Genomic DNA, 22,378 nt, shown 5'->3' on the forward strand with positions numbered 1-22,378 from the left:
GGAGAGCACTTTGGTCTTTGCCATGGTGGAGAGTTTGAAATCTGTTTGATTGCTCCTGTGGACAGGTGTCTTTTATACAGGTAACAAAATGAGATTAGTAGCACTCCCTTTAAGAGACTGCTTCTAATCTCAGCTTGATACCTTTATGAAAGACACTTGGTAGCCAAAAATCCTGCTGAATGATAGGGGATCAAATACTTATTTCCACCAGACACATGCAAATCAGTGCATCATTTGTTAGACATGCATTTTTTTTTTAATTTTTTGTTGCTATTCTGTCTCTCGATGTTGCAATACACCTACAATTCGATTTATTAGACTGATCATTTCTTTGTGAGTGGGCAAACATTCAAAAACAGCAGGGAAGCAAATACTTATTTGCTTCATGGTGTGTGTGTGTATATATATATATATATATATATATATATATACAGTTGTGACCAAAATTATTCAACCCCCACTGAAATTGAGTGTTTTGGCCAGTTTGACATTGCTTTTGATCATTCAGTCATCTTGCTTACATTTACATTAAAGAGGCACTTGTAGGTCAGACAAATATAACATAACAGTTATAATGAAATAACCACAAATGTCTTTTCTGTGCTCACAGCATTATCAGTTTTATTCAACCCCCAAGTGACATTCAATCTTAGTACTTAGTACAGCATCCTTTTACAGTTATAACAGCTTTTAAACGTGAAGCATAGCTTGACACAAGTGTCTTGCAGCGATCTACGGGTATCTTCGCCCATTCTTCATGGGCAAAGGCCTCCAGTTCAGTCACATTCTTAGGCTTGCGCACTGCAACTGCTTTCTTTAAGTCCCACCAGAGGTTCTCAATCGGATTTAAGTCTGGTGACTGCGATGGCCACTCCAAAATGTTCCAGCCTTTCCTCTGCAACCATGCTCTAGTGGACTTGGAGGTATGCTTGGGATCATTGTCCTGTTGAAAGGTCCAACGTCTCCCAAGCCTCAGGTGTGTGACGGACTGCATCACGTTTCCATCCAATATCTCCTGGTACTGAAGAGAATTCATGGTACCTTGCACACGCTGAAGCTTCCCTGTACCTGCAGAAGCAAAACAGCCCCAAAGCATGATTGACCCTCCACCATGCTTCACAGTAGGCAAGGTGTTCTTTTCATCAAAGGCCTTGTTCTTCCTCCTCCAAACATAGCGTTGATCCATGGGCCCAAACAGTTCTAATTTTGTTTCATCAGTCCACAGAACACTATCCCACAACTTTTGTGGTTTGTCCACATGGCTTTTGGCATACTCTTCTTATTCTTTGGAGACAGCAAGGGGGTACGCCTGGGAGTTCTGGCACGGAGGCCTTCATTACGCAGTGTGCGTCTTATTGTCTGGGCTGAAACTTCTGTACCCACATCTGACAAATCTTTTCTCAGTTCCTCAGCAGTCACACGGGGACTTCTCTCCACTCTACGCTTCAGGTAGCGCACAGCAGTCGAAGTCAGCATCTTCTTTCTGCCACGACCAGGTAGCGTTTCAACAGTGCCCTTTGCCTTGAATTTGCGAATGATGCTTCCTAAGGTGTCTCTTGGTATGTTTAACATCTTTGCAATCTTCTTATAGCCATTGCCCTTCCTGTGAAGAGAAATCACCTCTTCTCTTGTCTTCCTGGACCATTCTCTTGCCTTCACCATGTTTGTAACCACACCAGTAAATGTCTAGAAGGAGCTGAGTATCACAGTCATTTTAAAGCTGCCTAATTGGTGCTTATTATGCTTGATTGCTGCTCGGTGACATCCACAGGTGTTTTCAATACCTGATGGAAAGCACCTGTATGAACCTCTGTTCTTCAGAGTGGTAGTCTTTAAGGGGTTGAATAATTGTGGCAATGAAGAAACCACATAAGAACCATTTACTACTGTATTACATAAACAATTGATGTCATTTTAGTTGCATTTGGGTAGTTACAACGTCCTTGTAGGATTTGATTCTGAATACAATTCCAAATGTACACTATAGTCCCTAAACCCCTTTACAGCATTGGGGGTTGAATAATTTTGGTCACAACTGTATATATATATATATAGATAGATATAGATAGATAGATAGATAGATAGATAGATAGATAGATAGATAGATAGATATCATTGGATTCAGGTGTTCTAATCACCTCCATGGCTACATGTGTATAAAATCAAGCACCTAGGCATGCAGACTGCTTCTACAAACATTTCTGAAAGAATGGGTCGCTCTCAGGAGCTCAGTGAATTCCAGCGTGGTACCATGATGCCACCTGTGCAATAAGTCCATCTGTGCATTTTCCTTTCTACTAAATATTCCACGCTCAACTGTTAGTGATATTATAACAAAGTGGAAGCAACTGGCAACAGCATCAACTCTGCCACAAAGTGGTAAGCCAAGTAAAATGACAGAGCTCTGTAGCGCACAGTGCGCAGAAGTTGCCAACTGTCTGCAGAGTCAATAGCTAAAGACAAACTTTGTGTGGCCTTCAGATTAGCACAACAGTGCGTAGAGAGCTTAATGGAATGGGTTTCCATGGGTGAGCAGCTGCATCCAAGCCTTACATCACCAAGTGCAATGCAAAGCGTCAGATGCAGTGGTGGAAAGCACACCGCTACTGGACTCTAGAGCAGTGTTCTCTGTAATGACGAATTACGCTTCTTTGTCTGGCAATCCAATTGATTTGATTTGGTTTGGCAGTTGCCAGGAGAACAGTACTTGCCTGACTGCATTTTGCCAAGTGTAAAGTTCCAGGGAAGGGAAGCATACCAAGACATTTTGGATAATGCCATACTTCCAACTTTGTGGAAACAGTTTGGGATGGCTCCTTCCTGTTCCAACATGACTGCGGACCAGTGCACAAAGCAAAGTCCATAAAGACATGGATGAGCGAGTTTGGGATGGAGGAACTTGCACTGAAAGTGAAAGTAAAAGAACATCACATATTTTGGGCTGTCCCCAGAAAAGTAATGGAGGGGAAATCTTCCAATGGGGACACTAGTTTTAGTGACCTGGGGGCCCCCAAAGAAATCCCTTAATTTGCTGGGATTTCCTCTCACTTCCTGATTGGTGATGGAACAGGAAGTGAGGGGAAATGTCCAAAATGAGACACAAAGGGCAAAAAAAAATCTGACAGGGATTATAACCCTCCCTTGCTCTATCAAAAATAAAAAAAAGTTTTTCCTTTAGTTCTGCTTTAATTAGAGATCTTGTGAGGTGGTTCACGTAATTATAATCTCCTCCTAATTCCCCATAACACTGCTTTCTCTATATATACTGTATGAGGTGTGACAATTTAATTCCCAAAATGGACTGTAAAAAGAAAATCTCAAACACCTCCGCATTCTTCAAAAGATCAGATGAAAGTTAAAGACAGTGTTTTCTCTGATCATCTGTCAAGATTTGAGGTGCTACCTTTGCAAAACTTTCTCATTCCCAAATCCTCCGTTAGAATCTGCCATACTGTTTCTCTGTGCATGTTCAATTCTTCTGCCATAATTCGCACACTCAATCTTCGATCTGAGTGTACGTGTCTACATTTGCATCTGTTCTTTGCATTTTGTGGCTGACTTCTTACATCATCTTGGACATCTTCCTGTCCCTCCTTAAAACACCTAATTCATTCAAAAACAACTGATTTCTTCATGGAGTGTTCACCATAAGACTGTTGTTACAGTTTCACTCATACTTTTGCCAATTTTTACGCAAAATGTGATCTTAATTTGCTGGTCCAGATTCTTGTCATTCATTTTACGCCAACAGTACAACACACGCACTGGTGTTATGTCTTCTAATACTCTGTATAGACTCAGTTAACTGGTCTGCAACCCAGGCGAGTGCAAGTTAGAATATGTCAGAACATGCTTGAATGTGAATGGCTGTGTGACTTACCACCATAGTGCTTACACTGCAGGCATTTCGGGCAACAAATTGTCACACCTCGTATACCATTTCCCCCCCCCAAATGCTTAAGGTGTTGCATCGATGAATAAGGAACTTAAACAAAAAAAAAATATATATATATATATATATCTATATATATATATACTGTATAAATATATACACATACATATACAGCAGGTAAAATAACTACTGTACACATCACCATTTTTCTCAGTAAATATATTTTCAAAGGTGCTATTGACATGAAATTTTCACCATGTGTCGGTAACAACCCATGCATCCCACACATACATACATTTCTTTGTATGTGTAGGTTGCATGGGTTGTTGCTGACACGTGGTGAAAATTTAATGAGAAAAATGGTGACATGTTCAATACTTATTTTACTTGTTGTGTGTGTATGTATGTGTGTGTGTATGTATGTATGTGTGTATATATATATACAGTCAGGTCCATAAATATTGGGACATCGATACAATTCTAACATTTTTGGCTCTATACACCACCACAATGGATTAGAAATGAAACGAACAAGATGTGCTTTAACTGCAGATTGTCAGCTTTAATTTGAGGGTATTTACATCCAAATCAGGTGAACGGTGTAGGAATTACAACAGTTTGCATATAGTGCCTCCCACTTGTTAAGGGACCAAAAGTAATGGGAAAGAATAATAATCATAAATCAAACTTTCACTTTTTAATACTTGGTTGCAAATCCTTTGCAGTCAATTACAGCTTGAAGTCTGGGATGCATAGACATCACTAGACGCTGGGTTTCATCCCTGGTGATGCTCTGCCAGGCCTCTACTGCAACTGTCTTCAGTTCCTGCTTGTTCTTGGGGCATTTTCCCTTCAGTTTTGTCTTCAGCAAGTGAAATGCATGCTCAATCGTATTCAGGTCAGGTGATTGACTTGGCCATTGCATAACATTCCACTTCTTTCCCTTAAAAAAACTCTTTGGTTGCTTTTGCAGTATGCTTTGGGTCATTGTCCATCTGCACTGTGAAGCGGCGTCCAATGAGTTCTGAAGTATTTGGCTGAATATGAGCAGATAATATTGCCCGAAACACTTCAGAATTCATCCTGCTGCTTTTGTCAGCAGTCACATCATCAATAAATACAAGAGAACCAGTTCCATTGGCAGCCATACATGCCCACGCCATGACACTACCACCACCATGCTTCACTGATGAGGTGGTATGCTTAGGATCATGAGCAGTTCCTTTCCTTCTCCATACTCTTCTCTTCCCATCACTCTGGTACAAGTTGATCTTGGTCTCATCTTTCCATAGGATGTTGTTCCAGAACTGTGAAGGCTTTTTTAGATGTCGTTTGGCAAACTCTAATCTGGCCTTCCTGTTTTTGAGGCTCACCAATGGTTTACATCTTGTGGTGAACCCTCTTTATTCACTCTGGTGAAGTCTTCTCCTGATTGTTGACTTTGACACACATACACCTACCTCCTGGAGAGTGTTCTTGATCTGGCCAACTGTTGTGAAGGGTGTTTTCTTCCCCAGGGAAAGAATTCTTCAGTCATCCACCACAGTTGTTTTCCGTGGTCTTCCGGGTCTTTTGGTGTTGCTGAGCTCACCTGTGCGTTCCTTCTTTTTAAGAATGTTCCAAACAGTTGTTTTGGCCACGCTTAATGTTTTTGCTATCTCTCTGATGGGTTTGTTTTGTTTTTCAGCCTAATGATGGCTTGCTTCACTGATAGTGACAGCTCTTTGGATCTCATCTTGAGAGTTGACAGCAACAGATTCCAAATGCAAATAGCACACTTGAAATGAACTCTGGACCTTTTATCTGCTCATTGTAATTGGGGATAATGAGGGAATAACACAGACCTGGCCATGGAACAGCTAAGAAGCCAATTGTCCCATTACTTTTGGTCCCTTACAAGTCGGAGGCACATATGCAAACTGTTGTAATTCCTACACCGTTCACCTGATTTGGATGTAAATACCCTCAAATTAAAGCTGACAGTCTGCAGTTAAAGTACATATTGTTCTTTTCATTTCAAATCCATTGTGGTGGTGTATAGAGCCAAAAATGTTAGAATTGTGTCGATGTCCCAATATTTATGGACCTGACTGTATATATACACAGTCATGGCCAAAAATATTTCCTTCCCTACATATCTTTCAGATAATTCACTACTTTGCCCTGAAAATTGTTGCAATTACGAATGTTTAGACATTTTCATGTTTACTTATTTTGTTTGTATTGGTATGACGCAAAAAGGTAGAGAAACAAAAATCCAAATCTGACATGTTCCATGCAGAATCCCAAAAATTGACCGGACAAAATAATTGGCACCCCCAAATTAACCACTTCAATACCAGGCACTTTTACCCCTTCCTGCCCAGGCCAATTTTCAGGTTACAGCGCTCTCACACTTTGAATGACAATTGCGCGGTCATGCAGCACTGTACCCAAACTAAAATTTTATCATTTTGTTCACACAACTAGAGCTTTCTTTTGGTGATATTTAATCACCACTGGGGCTTTTATTTTTTGCTAAATTAACAAAAAAACTGAAAATTTTGAAATGAAAGTTTTTCTTTGTTTCTGTTATAAAAGTTTGCAAATAAATAATTGTTCTACATAAATTTAGGTCAAGATATATTCTGCTAATTTCTTTTTGTCATAATTTTTTGGAAAATGAAGAAATGAAAAAAAAAAGTCACAATTTGTTTTTTACATACTGTCACCAGTGCAGTACAGTGTCATTATATAATTGGTGTGGTGGTGATCAGGGACACTGACTGGTGACAGTACGAAAAAGAAAGAATTATAATTTGTTTTCAATTTCTTTTATTACTATTTTTTTATTACATTTTTTCTCTTTTTTTAAGATTTTTTTTTCATATTGCACTATGCCCAAAGTAGTATATATAGTAACATTGTACTACTTTGGGGAAGTGATCAGTATTTTTTTTTTTTTACACAATTTGATTATAGCAAAGAATTTCTTTGCTATAAGCAAGCATTTAAAGCGGCGTTCCACTCAATCTGTTAAAAAATAAAAGTCATCAGCTACAAAAACTGTAGCTGCTGACTTTTAAAAAACAGCCACTCACCTGTCCTTCGGTCCCGCGGTGTGTCCCCCACAGCCTGGTTCACCAGCCGACCTGTATCCCTGGAGGCCGGCATCTTCAGTGTGGGCACTGGGCATGCGCGAGTAGCGCTGTGCTTCATGAATGGTCCTGTAGTCTTCTGGGACCTGTCACGTGTCCCAAAAGACTACACGGAGGGAGGACACCTTCCGTTTCCGATCGCCTAGGCCAGGGGTGGACAACTGTGGCCCTCCAGCTGTTGATGAACTATAAGTCCCATCATGCCTCTGCCTTTGGGAGTCATGCTTGTAACTGTCAGTTTTGCAATGCCTCATGGGACTTGTAGTTCTACAACAGCTGGAGGACCTCAGTTGCCCACCACTGGCCTAGGCGATTGGATCGGAAGTGGGAGCAGGTACCTGTCAAATTTGGGTACCCTCTCCCCCCCCGCCCCCCAAAGGTGCCAATCCTTAATGGGGAACGGGGTAGCAGTCCTTAAAGCAGAACTTCCCCTTTTGGGTGGAGCTCCACTTTAACAGAATGAAATCGATTCATTCAGGTTTTTTTGTTGTGATTAGCTGTGATTGGCCATGGCTAATCTCATGACACAGATGGGCTGTGATTGGCCCAGCCTGTGCATGTGATCGCTGTGACCATTCACAGCTAGACACACTTGCATACAATGGATGGCATGAAAAGATGCCATCCATTGTATACAACTGTCATGTTACCTGCTGTGATTGGTCACAGCAGGTCACATGGTACTGGCAACGGGGCCAGTACACAAATCTGTCATCAGCCGTGTCCGAGGTACACGACCGGTGACAGATCTCGCCAAAGCGCAGACCTGCGGGCATGTGCGATCCGGAGGGACGAAGTGTTCGCCCAGCCATTTGGCCATAGGCTGGGCGGCAACTGGTTAATATTTGGTAACACACCCCTTGGAAAAAATAACTGAAATAAATTGCTTCCTGTAACCATTAATGAGTTTCTTACACCTCTCTACTGGAATTTTTTTACCACTCTTCTTTCGCCAACTGCTCCAGGTCTCTCAGATTGGAAGGGTTCCTTTTTCCAGCTGCTGTTTTGAGATCTCTCCAACTGTGCTCTATGGGATTGAGTTCTGGACTCATTGCTGGCCAATTCAGTACTCTCCACCTCTTTGTCTTAAACCATTTCTGGGTGCTTTTTGACGTGTACTTTGGGTCATTGTCTTTGTAAGACAAATGACCTGTGACGGAGAATCAAATTTCTGGCACTGGACCCTACATTGCACCTCAGAATTCTTTGGTAGTCTTCAGATTTCATAATGCCATGCACACGGTCAAGGCTAGTGCCTGAAGCAGCAAAGCAACCCCAAAACATCAGTGAACCTCCACCATGTTTGGCTGTAGGGACTGTATTCTTTTCTTTAAAGGCCTCATTTCTTTTCTGAAAACCGTAGAATGGGGGGTTTTACCAAAGATTATAATTTTTGTTTCAGTTGTTCACAGCACATTCTCCCAAAAGGATTTTGGCTTATTCAGGTATGTTTTGGCAAACTCCAATCTGTGGGGTCCTCCTGGGTCTCCTACCATAGCACCCTTTTCTTTCAGATGGTGACGTATAGTGCAAGCTGACACAGTTGTACCCTGTGCCTGAAGGTCAGCTTGAATTTGTCTGGAAGTTGATCGAGGTTCTTTATCCACCTCGAACAATCCTTTGTTGCAATCTTTGATCACTTTTTCTCTTTCATCCATGTCCAGGGAGATTAGGTACAGTGCCATTGGCTGTAAACCTCTTGACAGTGTTGTGAACAGTGGACACAGAAACATTAAGATCTCTGGAGATGGACTTGTAAACTGAGATTGTCCATGCTTTTCCACAATTTTTGTTCTCAAATCCTCAGACAATTCTTCGCTTCTCTCCATGCTCCATATGGCATACAGAGACACAACGGAAAGGTTGAATCAGTTTTTTCATCATTTTAACTGGTTGCTGGTGTTATTTCTATATTGTCAGCACCTGTTAATTGATACAGGTGAGTTTAATTACAAATTACAGGAGCATCGTAAACTTGGAATGCAATTATTTCTTACAATTTCGAGAAAGTGGAAATCATTTTGTCCAGTCCATTTTTGGATTTTTACGTGAAATATGTCAGATTTGGCTTTTTGTTTCTCCACTTTTTTGTGTAATACCAATACAAACAAAAAAAATAAACATAAGAATGGCTAAACATTTGATATTGCAACAATTTTCTGGGCAAAGTGGTACATTATCTGAAAGGAATGCGGCGTTGACAATATTTTTGGCCATGACTATATATATTATTTCCAGAAAATAGATGAGAAACAATAAAAACCACAGTTAAGCAAAAATGTAAACAGTGTTACTTTTTTACGCCCAAACAGACACCTTAGAGCAGTAGTCATAACTGTAGCACCTCAAACGCAGAGAGGTATACCTGGGATACCAAACAAGAGCCGGGGACACAGGAACATTAGTGAAAAATATGTATATCCTAAAAGAGTAAATTTAGCCATCTTATCAACCTAAATTTGGTAACCTTTTATTTAAATGCAGATGAAATGTATTATTAATTAGGGAAAAGCAAACATCTCTTTACCATACCATCTCCTGTAATTTTTTTTATAATGTGTCTCTATTCCAGTAAATGTATATTTATCTTTTGGATGAAGTTAGTATTTATATTGAGTTCTATAAATTACAAAAACACGAATCGCAATCTCAACCAAGACATCACCATATATCAGCACATTTATATACACTTAGTTTATAATTAGTAATGATAATATTCTTTCTTTAAATGTACCAGCCTCCAATATGCTTGGAAAGGATATGTGCATTTAATCACCCTTTACAAAATTAAAGGAAAGTGTGGACTGCATTGAGCATTGAATGGTAAAACACTTCATTGAAGTTATGAAGATTAGTGGATGCTCTGCAATAATTAAAATGCAAGCAGTTGTCTAGCAGATCTAATTTCTCTTTTTTCTGCAGCTATCTGAGAAATGTACTGGCCATGTTACAGTTTGTAGCCTTCTGGGCTCCACTATTCCACTCCCTGAAGTACAAGGGGACCAGCAATTCCCCTTCATAATCCCCCCCCTCCCCCCGGTTCGGTATTCATGCTCACTCCGAGGACGCATGTGCCATCCACAAGGTTGCGGCACATGCTCATAAGGGCTGCATTGTAGATCGGCCACCTTGGTGGAAGAACATGCCCAGAATCTTGCGGATATGCTGATATAGGATGATATTTTAGTTAAGATTGATATGTATTTTTCTCTTTTGTAGAACACCAGATAGATACTAACTTCATCTAGAAGATAACTATACCATCTAATTAATGCTTATTAATGGAATAGAGATATATCTTTCCCTGGCATCCTCAAAATTCTTATAGGAGATGGTAAAACTACTTTTGATTTTTTTTAAATTAAATAATGCATTATTACAATAGTTTGTCCTGGGTGTGTGCAGTTTTGAGTTTTGACATATTTCTGTATCTATTCAGTGTAGATTTTATGGTGTTTATGTGCACCAAAATTTTTTCATTGAAAATACAGTTTTGATACAAAGCAATGCAAATATTGTGCAACAATTAAAAAGTGCAATTTTATTCTACAGGGTCTCTGTCTGCTTTCAGGAAATTTATATTTTTGGGGGGTGTTTAAATAATCCTCAGGCCTAAAATGTGCATTTTAATATGTGTAAAAAAAAAAAGAAGAAAGAAAAGGCTCTGGCAGTGAGTGTTAGCATTTATTAGTAATCCATTTCACATGCTTGCAATTGTCCTTTTCCCTTTACTCAATTGCTCACTACAAGATGCTACTTGTGTATCTAGTTCCTTAAGGAGTCATTTGTTGTTCCATTTGTTTAGCAACACCCAGTGAATAAATGGCTGGCAATTTTATTAGCTGGATTACGCAACCACTTATTTCCTTTGTAGCTACCTTTTTAAAGGCAAATTCCACCTTTTTCAAAAATGTAATAGATGCACCAACATTGATTTAAAAAACTGCATCTCTTGTATGTTTGCATTGGAGTTTGTAGAGCATTCCAACTGAGATCAGTAGATCAGTGTACAGGCTCCTGCAGGTGCAGTTTCCTGCCCCAGGTCTGTACCAAGGTACAATACTTCAGTGAACTGCTGGAAGCAAATAATGCACTATTGAATGGAGGACATGGCAGTATGGTCGGAGCCATGAACAGCCATGCTGAATTCAAAACTAAACAGAAGCATGCAGGGTGAAGCATACTCCGATTCTGGTAAATTTGGGAGGGGGTGGGGCACATTAGTATGATTCATGTTACACCCTAAGTAAGGTGGAATTGGGCTTTAGGGGGATTGCCAGCAAGTAGTTAATCCCTAATAACAAATGAGTAAAATAGCTAGTGTGTCTCCTTTCTGTTAGCACATAAATTTTCCCTCCTGCCTTAACTATAGATGCAGCCTTGCTTTTAAGATGTAGCAGAAGTCTCTTGACTGGTGTTTACAAAACAGTAGAATTCTACTGCAAAGTATTTTTGTTTATTATTTTAAAACCTATGTTTAGAAAAACAAAATCAGTACAAGGGACATTGCTATCAGTGTGATATGTCCCTTGTGCTGCGGTCTCTTGGATTATTAGATATCCTAACTCCTTTACTCCCCCCACCACCACCACCGCTGTACTTACCCTTTTTTGCCCTCCGGATTTGCTGTTAGAAACTGTACTATCACTTCTATGGACGAAAGGTGCTTTATGAATGGGGGATGATTAAAAGATCCACCTCCTCTGTTCATAGATCATGTTTCATTTATAGAAGTATGTATGGGGCAGGCATAGTCAGGTACTCTTGATGAATGCCTGTCTCAGCTCGCTTTTCTCTCCAGAAAATGTGTTGGGGGGAGGAAATCGGATTGGGGAAATTTCTGCTAAACCAGAAAACAGCACCAGAAGGGACAAATTATCCTGATGGTAAGTAATGTCCCTTGTGCCTTTTTTTTTCTTTTTTACACAATTTAGGATTTAAAGGTCTCTTATAATTTTTTTTAAAGCTAAACTATTATAAAACAGTGTTATTTCAGGATTTATATCATTAGTACAACAACATAGTTTATGTAAAAAAAAGTGTACATTTCTCAAAATGTAATTTTATATTAAAGAACACAGTGTATGTGTTTAATAATTTTTATTATTTTATTGCCTACTCTTTATATTGTACCAGAGAAATGGTTAACAAACTTTTTCTTTTCCTTTGTTTTACTCTTTTTAACACTCAGAGACCTTTGGTAAGTTGGTGAATAAACTAAAGACCCAAGTAAAGCAGATATGCCCTAACTAATTCTAACAAGCTTTGATAACGCATGCTTTGCATATAATACTAACATCTGTAATGGCTGCAATACTGAAGCAAATAAAACCCCCTTTTAACTAACATAATAACATACCTCATTAAATAAACTCTTTTCTACCCTCTTCCCAACGTATTTAAAATGTTTCTTTATCTGCACAACTGAAAACACAATTTGGTGGAACTTCTTCCAGTTGCTGGTTTACTAAATTTTTTTCCCTAGCTGTCATGTTTTTAAGTTTCTTTGCTGAAAGGGTTGTATTTACATAATTGTATTACACTGGGACTTCCGTATAACTGCAAAAAAAGGTGTAGGTTTTTATTGAATTATCCATAGCCATTGGCTTTAGGTGATCATCGTTCAATCTAGTTGGAGCAAGTAACCATTATAGGTACCTACTATATCAAATCAGCCCTCCCTGAGCAATTGATGTCTGGAGAATAGTTAACCTGTTGTGTTTGATTTTCCTGACCTATTGCTACTGTTTTCTGTAGATAAAGGGGCAATGATGTATTCTCCTTTCATAGACATTCACACAGCTTTCATATCTATGTACTTGTCGTTAACAACAAAAAAAGAAAATACTGGTTTACCTTTAGTACAATCAGTTATGATTGATTTTTGCTCTTTTCAGTTTTTTGCTGGAACTTTTGAATAAAGCTCCTAGTTTTTAGGCTAGCAAGAGGTTTAAGTAGGCATCTCTGGAAATGTACTGAATCTGAAATGCTCTCAAGTTATTTTGTTTAGGGCTTAGCAAGCATGTTCCTAGCAGTACATAGATTTCTGACATTTATTACAAAAATGTGAAATGCGTTTATTTTTAGCCATTCATGTGATGGTGACATATTCAGCAATGCATTACAGAGAACACTGTTCACATTTGTCCATATCCCAGTCAAATTAACCATTTGTCCCCACCACAGCTGGGAATAGTGAATAAAGAATAAGGCTACGTTCACACTAGCCTTGTGTGCAGGCGGCAGAGAGGCATTTGGGAAGCGTTTTTACCGCTTCCCAAACGCCTCTGCCAATTCTGCACATTACAGCACATGGTGCTGTTCTAACAGGAGCGTTTGCGTCGCGTGGCGTTGCGCCGTTAGTACAGCACATGGTGCTGTTCTAACAGGAGCGTTTGTAGTAAATTTCATTCAATTAAATGCTTGCTTATAGCAAATAAATTCTTTGCCATAAGCAATCATATCGTGTAAAAAAAAAAAAAAATACTGATCACTTCCCCAAAGTAGTACAATGTTACTATGGTAACATTATACTACTTTGGTCATAGTGTAATATGAAAAGAAAATCGTAAAAAAAGTAATTTTTTTAGTAATTTTTTAGTACAGCACATGGTGCTGTTCTAACAGGAGCGTTTGCGTCGCGTGGCGTTGCGCCGCGTCAAAACGGACGCCTCTGGTCGAGTCAGGAGGCTTTGAAGCCTCCTATTCTCGTCTATGGTGCCGCTCCGCAAACGCCCGGCCGGCGTTTGCAGTGCGGTTGCGGGGTGTTTGCGGAGCGGTAACACCACTCAAATGCATTATAGGCGTTTGTGGGGCGTTATTAACGCTCGGCAAACGCCTAGCAACCGCCGCTAAACCGCGCATGCGGCGTTTGCGGAGCGTTTGCGGAGCGTTTGCAGAGCGTTTGCCGAGCGTTAAAAACGCTCCGCAAACACCGGACCAACGCTTACCAAACGCTATAGGGGAGTTTGGCAAGCGTTGGCAAAACAGCCTAGTGTGAACGAGCCCTAAGACAGTTAGTTGAGATAGCTTTTATTCACCTAAAGGTACATTCCAGGCTAAATTAAGTCTTAAGATATACAAGCTACCAGCTAAGTATTTTTTTTTCATCGAAGCATTGCTGTATTTGTACCCCACTCCCATTTTTTGCAGTTTGGATTATCTGAAAATACATGTTTCTCATACAGAAAAGGAATTGACAAACACATCATCATCCTTGTGTTAAAAGTCAGTACTACCTAGTTTGTTACCTAGTTTGTTACAGCCACTGATTAAATTTTGATTGGTTTACAGGAAGCAGAATGAAGAAGTAAAAACAACATAGGCTTCAAGAAGTGTATTTGTAGTGATCCTGTTAGCACACAGTCACTTAGTATGTTGAAGCCCAGCTCTAGGAAAATATATAAAAAGTCCCTTGCAGTTAGGCTGCAAGGGTTAATTACTTTTTTTTTTCTAGTGGAGAAGAGAAACACTTACCTGATCCTCCTCCTCCCTAGCAGATAGTGCTCCCCACACTTTGGCAGTGGACTGTCCTTCGGCATCAACATGTCCACTGCAGGGCTATGGACTCTGCTTTGGTCTTGATGACCTCAAGATTCTAGACCACTAGAGTGTGGGAAAGAGGAGGCTGTGGGGACTGATCTAGCAGTGGAGAAGAGCAGAGAACTGATAAGAAAATAATTTGTTCCCCTAGACCTAAATGTGCAATTAACCCTTACAGGTGCAGCACCACATTTTTTTTTTCAATTGCCTGGAGTTGTGCTTTAATGCATATTTGAGATATGAGAAGAAGCAATATACTTTCCTTTGTGGTGGCTTGTTTGTTGAGAATCTACCTTTTTGCTTCTTTCTGACCACTGCTAGTATTTCCACATTTTCAGTTGCATGGCATAGCTGCTCCCCCTCTGCATGCTGTGGTTTCTTCCAACAGCTCATACTTCACTAGAAGACTTATGAGCAGGTATGAGGAACCACTGCTGCAAAAGGAGAAAGGAGGATCTGACCCATCTTTCTGGTCCAATGCTCGCAGCACAGCTAGGTAAAACTGAGGAGGCAGCATATTAACAAATGGGGCTCAGGAATGGTAACTATATTGCTTCTTCTATGCTTAAACCACTTTAGTACCAGCCTGTAATACCACTTCATCACGTGGCCATTTTTCAGCTTTCAGTGCTGTGATAATTTGACAGTTACTCAGTCATGCAACACTTTACCCAAATGGACTATTTTTTGATTCAGATACTTTCTTTTGATAATATTTACCAAACATTATTTTAGCCCATTTAGGGAGTAGACACGCCAAAGTAATCTCACTTTTTGCCACTTTTTTTTTTGAAATGGAGAAATATGCTTGCTAGCTGGGAGGTGGTTAAAACATGCAATTTGGTAATGATGCACTAGATGCAGTGCATGATTAATGAACAGGTCATCCATAGAGGGAGGAGGAGGTGAAGGGGTTAATTTACAGGTCACACACAGTGGGAGGATGGTGATTAGGTGGTTAATGTGCAGGATAAGAAAGCTGAAAGGTTAATATGGAAGTCATATAGAGATAGGATGAAAATGGAAGGGGGGGGGGGGTGATAGGGTTTAAAAAAATGATCCCAGATAATTCACATTCCTCAACATGAATCTGCTGCTGATCCCTTCATTCATTTAAACGTCATCACTAAATTCTCCTTCCTCCTCTTCCTCTGTTGTGAGAGTAATGGGAGTGCTCTCAAATGCAACAATCACAGCAGTCACAACAATCTGCTCTGTACTTTGTGTCTATGAGTCCTCTGAGGGTGACTCAGATCACAGCCATTCATGGACACAGTCATACTCTCCGAGCGTAAACGTCCAAGGTAATTTAATGATAAAATTGATTCATAGCAGAATAAAATCAATGCATTTTGGGGGCCAAACGCTCCCCTCCTTCATCAGGGCTACAAACAAGTGCAAAGGTCATAAATCTAAAGATAAAAGGTCATAAGTACAAAAACAATAATACAGATTAAAAAAATGAATACAAATGCAAAGGGTATATACCCATTTGTATGTAATATCTGATTTCAGAAATCAGCAGAATCAAAGATAATAATATGTTACATACAGTCATACGCCAGAGGTCACAGCACTTCATTAGTAAACAGTAAAAAAGAATAATAAGCAATATGTAAATAAAATTATGACAGTATTACATTTAATATGTACACTGCTCAAAAAAATTGAAGTAACACTTTGAAAACACATCAGATCTCAATGGGAAAAAAAATCATACTGGATATCTATACTGTTATGGACTGGGTAATGTGTTAGGAATGTAAGGATGCCCCAATTGATCAACCTACAGAGGACTGATTTCAAAGACACCACGAAAATCAAAGTGAAAAAATGATGCAGAAGGCTAGTCCATTTTGCTGAAATTTCATTGCAGCAACTCAAAATGATATTCAGTAGTTTGTATGGCCCCCACGTGCTTGTATGCATGCCTGACAACATCGGGTATGTTCCTAATGAAACTGCTCCTGGACAGTTTGAGGTGCAACCTAGCAGTGTCAGATGGACTGAAACATGATATCCCAGAGATGTTCTTTTGGATTTAGGTCAGGCGAGCTTAGGGACCATTCAATGGTATAAATTCTTTCATCCTCCAGGAACTGCCTGCATACTCTCGCTACATGAAGCCGGGCATTGGCGTGCACCAGGAGAAACCCAGGACCCACTGCACCAGCGTAGGATCTGACAATGGGTCCAAGGATTTCATCCCGATATCTAATGGCATCAGGGCGCCATTGTCTAGCCTGTAGAGGTCTGTGCATCCCTCCATGTATATGCCTCCCCAGACCATCACTGACCCACCACCAAAACGGTCATGCTGAACGATGTTACAGGCTGCATAACATTCTCTGTCTATCACATGTGCTCAGTGTGAACCTGCTCTTATCTGTGAAAAGCACAGGGCGCCAGTGGCGGACCTTCCAATTCTGATGTTCAAAGGCAAATGCCAATCGATTTCTATGGTGCCGGGCAGTGAGCACAGTGCCCAACTAGAGGACGTCAGGCCTTCATGGCCACCCTCATGAAGTCTGTTTCTGATTGTTTGGTCAGAGACATTCACACCAGCGGCCTGTTGAAGGTCATTTTGTAGGGCTCTAGCAGTGCTCATCCTGTTCCTCCTTGCACAAAGGAGCAGATACCGATCCTGCTGATGGGTTAAGAACCTTCTACGGCCCTGTCCAGCTCTCCTAGAGTAACTGCCTGTCTCCTGGGATCTCCTATATATTCTCTTGAGACTGTGATGGGAGACACAGCAAACCTTCTGGCAATGGCATGTATTGATGTGCCATCCTAGAGGAGTTGGACTGCCTGTGCAACCTCTGTTGGGTTCAGGTGTCGCCTTATGCTACCAGTAGTGACACTGACCCTAGCCAAATGCAAAACTTGTGAAAAACAGTCAGAAAAGATGAGTAGGGAAAAAAATGTCAGTGGCCTCCACCTGTAAAACCATTCCTGTTTTGGGGGTCGTCTCATTGCTGCCCATCAGTGCACCTGTTGTTAATTTCATTAACACCAAAGCAGCTGAAACTGGTTAACAGCTCCCTCTGCTACATACCTGACTAGATCAATATCCCAGGAGTTTAATTTACTTGATGCTATACTCTGATTAAAAGTGTTCTTTTAATTTATTTGAGCAGTGTACTATAAACAGTCTGTCAATGGAATTAAATTAATTGTTAGGTCTAGAACGGGAGTAGTCAACGTTTTGAGCTCAGTGTGCTGAAAAATATTTCAAAGAATTTGAGAGTGCCAGTCAACTTTACAATCTCAATCACGAAAAGACATTTCTATAAAAAATTCTGTAAACTACTTGAATAATAATAAGAAATTAATATTAAGCTTTCAAAGATCAATGCTAAGTGGTGAAGTAAATGGTAACTTTTCCAAGTGATTAGAAGTCAAGAATATTGGTTCAATACTCCTTTGAGTCCTAATTTCTGGACCTTCACACCTCAGATCAGGCCCAATTTCTGCAGCTTCAGTTCTCAAATGAGCCCCAGTGAATGCACATTTACCCCTCAGATTAGCCCCACTTTCTGAACCTTCACACTTCAGATCAGGCCTGATTTCCACACCTTCAGATCTTAGATCAGACCTGTTTTCTGCATCTTCAGATCTCATGTGAGCCCTAGTGCATGCACTTTCACACTTCAGATCAGGCCAGTCTGGGTTTTCTAAAAGAAATAGTTACCAAACCCTGTACTAAAAGTAGTAGTTTCTGCTATTGGGAACTACTACTTTAAAACAGGGTTTGGTAACTGCTACTTTGTAACTTATATTGGTTCTAAAGTTGTAGTTCCCAATACCTTTTCAACCAGTTAGCTGCATCCCAAAACAAGAACCGAGATAGAGCAGCTAAAATGGGTCCTCTTTAATGCTGCTGCTGAGGAAAGGGACTGGCCTTACGGTGTGAGCAGGCACACTGACAAGGAAGGCTCAGGCTAAAAGTTGCAGTCCTGCAATTACCTGTTCAAAGCCAGAGCACAACAGCAGGCAGCCTGGGATGTCAGACTTCACACTGCTTCAGGATCAATGCAGGCACAGAGTGAAGTGGCTGGGAGCCGAAGTTGGCAGGTGGGAACTGAGGCTGGTGGGAACCACTCTTCCTGTTTTCTATGCAGGTGGGCAGGAGCTAAGTGGGTGGGCGTGAACTGTGGCCAGCAGTAACCAAAACTGCTTTCTCTGTAGGTTGGCGGAAGCTATGCAGGTGGGTTGGAACTGTGGCCAGTGGGAAGTCAAGGAAGTCACCAGGGGAAAAGGCAAAATCTCCTACCTCAAAAAACCTCTCCTCCTTAGTCTAACCTCTCCTCCTTAGTCTAAAGAGAGTTCCCATTGTTTCTTAGTCCTCTACTGTCAAGCCCTAAAGCAAGTCCTCCTCACAATGAGGGGTGCCCCACTTGTCAGAGTAGGGGGACATCTGTTGGCCTTTGCTGTCATTTGTTCTCAGGACATTTCAGAGCATTGAGTCCTGAACACTGTATTCAAGGGCTACAAACTGGAATTTTGATCTATGCTTCCCCCTCACTTCAGGTTTCAAACTTGCCAACATCTCCACAGAAATTGTCACATCTTCACATTGCTCTAGTGCAGCTCCTTTCCTAAGGGGCCATTGTCTTTTTCTTAAAAGAAGAGAGGTTTCAGGGTTTCTTTTATAACCTGTTCACTGTCCCCATTGCAAAGGGGCCTCTATAGCACACTAAAGATTCTAAAAACCTTCCTACAAAATTTCCATATTGAATGCAACATTTGACATTATATCCCTCTATCCAGGTGACCTTCTTTGCTCTGTAGACATCAAAGATTTTGTGTATCCACATCTTCCCAGTCATCATTGCTGTCTGTGTTTTTCTTTGGGCACGCAACATTACTAATTTGTTGCCCCCTCTATTGAACTGTCCATTACACCTTCTTCACAAAGGTGCTAGCCCCTGTTTTTGCTTTGCTTTAGGCTCAGAACAATCACCATAGGGACAGCATTCTTACAGTGAAGGAAAAAAGTATTTGATCCCCTGCTGATTTTGAATGTTTGCCCACTCACAAAGAAATGATCAGTCTAAAAATCGAATGGTAGGTGTATTGTAACACTGAGAGACAAATTCAAAATATCAAACAATTCATGTCTAACAGATTATGCACTGATTTGCTTGTTCATGAGGGAAATAAGTATTTGATCCCCTTCACAAAACATGACTTAGTACTTGGTGGCAAATCCCTTGTTGGCAATCACAGAGGTCAAACGTTGCCTGTAGTTGGCCACCAAGTTTGCACACATCTCAGGAGGGGTTTTGGCCCACTCCTCTTGGCAGATCCTCTCCAAGTCATTAAGGTTTGGTGTCTGACGTTTGGCAACTCGAACTTTCAGCTCCCTCCACCGATTTTCAATCGGATTAAGGTCTGGAGGCTGGCTAGGTCACTCCAGGACCTTAATGTGCTTCTTCTTGAGCCAACTCTTTGTTGCCTTGACCATGTGTTTTGGGGCATTCCCATGCCCCGTCCATCATCCCTTTTGATGCAATGCAGTTGTCCTGTCCCCTTAGCAGAAAAACACCCCCAAAGCATAATGTTTCCAGGACCATGTTTGACAGTTGGAATGGTGTTCTTGGGGTCATAGGCAGGACATGTGCTTTCTTGAGCAGAGGGACCTTTTGCGCACTGCAGGATTTCAATCCTTGTCTGCATAGTGTGTTACTAGTTGTTTTCTTGGTGACTGTGGTCCTACCTGCCTGGAGATTATTGACAAGATCCTCACGTGCAGTTCTGGAATGATTCCTGTTCTCATGATCATTGACACTCCATTAGGTGAGATCTTGCATGGTGCACCAGACCTAGGGAGACTGACAGTTGTTTTGTGTTTCTTCCATTTGCGAATGATGCACCAACTGTTGTCACCTTCTCACCAAGCTGCTTGGCAATTAGTTTTGTAGCCTAGTCCAGCCTTGTGTAGGTCTACAATCTTGACCCTGACATCCTTGGACAGCTCTTTGGTCTTTGCCATGATGGAGAGTTTGGAATCTGATTGTTTGATTGCTCCTATGGACAGGTGTCTTTTATACAGGTAACAAAATGAGATTAGCAGCACTCCCTTTAAGAGACTTCTTCTATAATCTCAGCTTTTTACCTGCACGAAAGACACCTGGTAGCCAGAAATCCTGCTGAATGATAGGGGATCAAATACTTATTTCCCTCATGAACATGCAAATCAGTGCATCATTTGTTAGACATGCATTTCTTTTGAATTTGTTGTTGCTATTCTGTCTCTCATTGTTACAATACACCTACCATTCGATTTTTAGACTGATCAATTCTTTGTGAGTGGCAAACATTCAAAATCAGCAGGGGATCAAATACTTATTTCCTTCACTGTATGTGGGAACAGTTGACTCTGTGTGCCAATATTCAAGAGATTGTGGCAAGCCCTACAGAGGTTCAGGTATATCCACAATCTCTGGAACTCCTTGCTGCAACAACTTTCTTGCTTGGAATATCTGGGCCCGGTCTTAGGCAGAGCACTTTTCAAGGTTTTACTACGCTTCAACAAGCTCCAGCCTCTTTGCTTTCACATTCGGACTCTGCAGTCCAGGAGCCAACCAACCCCCTGCTTTTGTATGAAGGCCTTGGGCCTAATGGTGTTTTCCTTCAAGAGAGTTCCTTTATGCCGAATTTCATTCTAGATGGTTGCAACTCAACATTTTGGCAGCATGAGACAAGAGTGTGCAGTCTCTGGATTAACCTATATGGCCATATACCACTGGCCAGCAGAACCACATTTGCCCTGTCATGGTGGGCCACAAGTTCCTTACTCTCAAATGTTTGGAAAGTGCTTATGACCCTCTTGATACATGAGACTTGATGATCAAAGCAAGCTTGACTCCTAATTGATATTCTAGAAGCAGAGTGAATTACATGTCCCTTCAAAGCTTGATTTATTGTCTTAGAGGTTATATGACTAGTCCAACAGCACCATGGCAGTGGCTTACATTAATCACCTGTGAGACCCCAGAAGTCTTGCAGCTCAGAGAGAAGCTGATCTGATTCTGGCAGGGGCAAAACTTCACGTTTCAGCCCTGACTGCCATGCAGATTCTAGGTGTAGAAAACTGGCAGGCAGATTTCTTGAGACAACATATGGACTCTGTAGAATGGTCCCTTCACCCAAAGGTGTTTTTAAGACCTCTGTTGCAGGAGGGGAATGCCAGGCATGGACCTCCTGGCTTCCAGGTTCAGCAGGAGATTGAATGGGCTTGTCTCTCTGTGATTGATGTAGTGGATAATCTGGTGACTTCATGGGATCAATTCAACCTACCTACTTTGAAGTCTCGAGATAGAAGGTATTCTGGTCATTCTTATTACAGCAAACTGGCCCATGATGATGGGGTATTCTGACATTGTACGAATCCCCTCTAAACCCATCCAGATTGTCTAGATCTTCTATCCCAAGGACTGCTTTGCCACCCCTAGTCATTGCCTTTAACAGCTTGGCTATGGAAGCCAAGGCTCCGGGGGACTGGAACTCCTCATATTTGATCATCCCTATGCTCCTAAAATCTAGAAAATCAACCTTTCACAAATTCTTACACTGGACTTGGAAAGCATATTTCTTTTGCAGCAGCATGAGGGAGTTCCTTTTCAGGAAGAGATTAATCTCAGTGAGATGAATCCTGTCTTTTCGCCATTCTGGTCTGGATGGGTGTTTAGCCTCAAGTTCCATCAAGGGATAAATCTCGGCCTTAGTTCTTTGTTTTGCATAAGCCCCTTGCTTCTCTCTCTTTAGTAAAGGCCTTCATACAGGTTCACATTCTTCCTCCTGT

General features: G+C 41.0%; 1 protein-coding gene across 1 annotated transcript in view; it reads left to right on the top strand.

Annotated features, from left to right (window-relative positions):
• Positions 1–22,378, top strand: part of PTPRS (protein tyrosine phosphatase receptor type S) — a 531,027-nt gene that overhangs the window by 194,977 nt on the left and 313,672 nt on the right. Inside the window, exon 6 of the mRNA XM_089681016.1 lies at positions 12,221–12,229. Coding sequence (XP_089537142.1) covers positions 12,221–12,229 — 9 coding nt within the window. The remainder of the gene's footprint in view (positions 1–12,220; positions 12,230–22,378) is intronic.

The sequence above is a fragment of the Staurois parvus genome, unplaced genomic scaffold (genome assembly GCF_062004578.1).
Source record: "Staurois parvus isolate SC_StPar_1 unplaced genomic scaffold, SC_StPar_1.0 ptg000256l, whole genome shotgun sequence".
Taxonomy (NCBI): Eukaryota; Metazoa; Chordata; class Amphibia; order Anura; family Ranidae; genus Staurois; species Staurois parvus.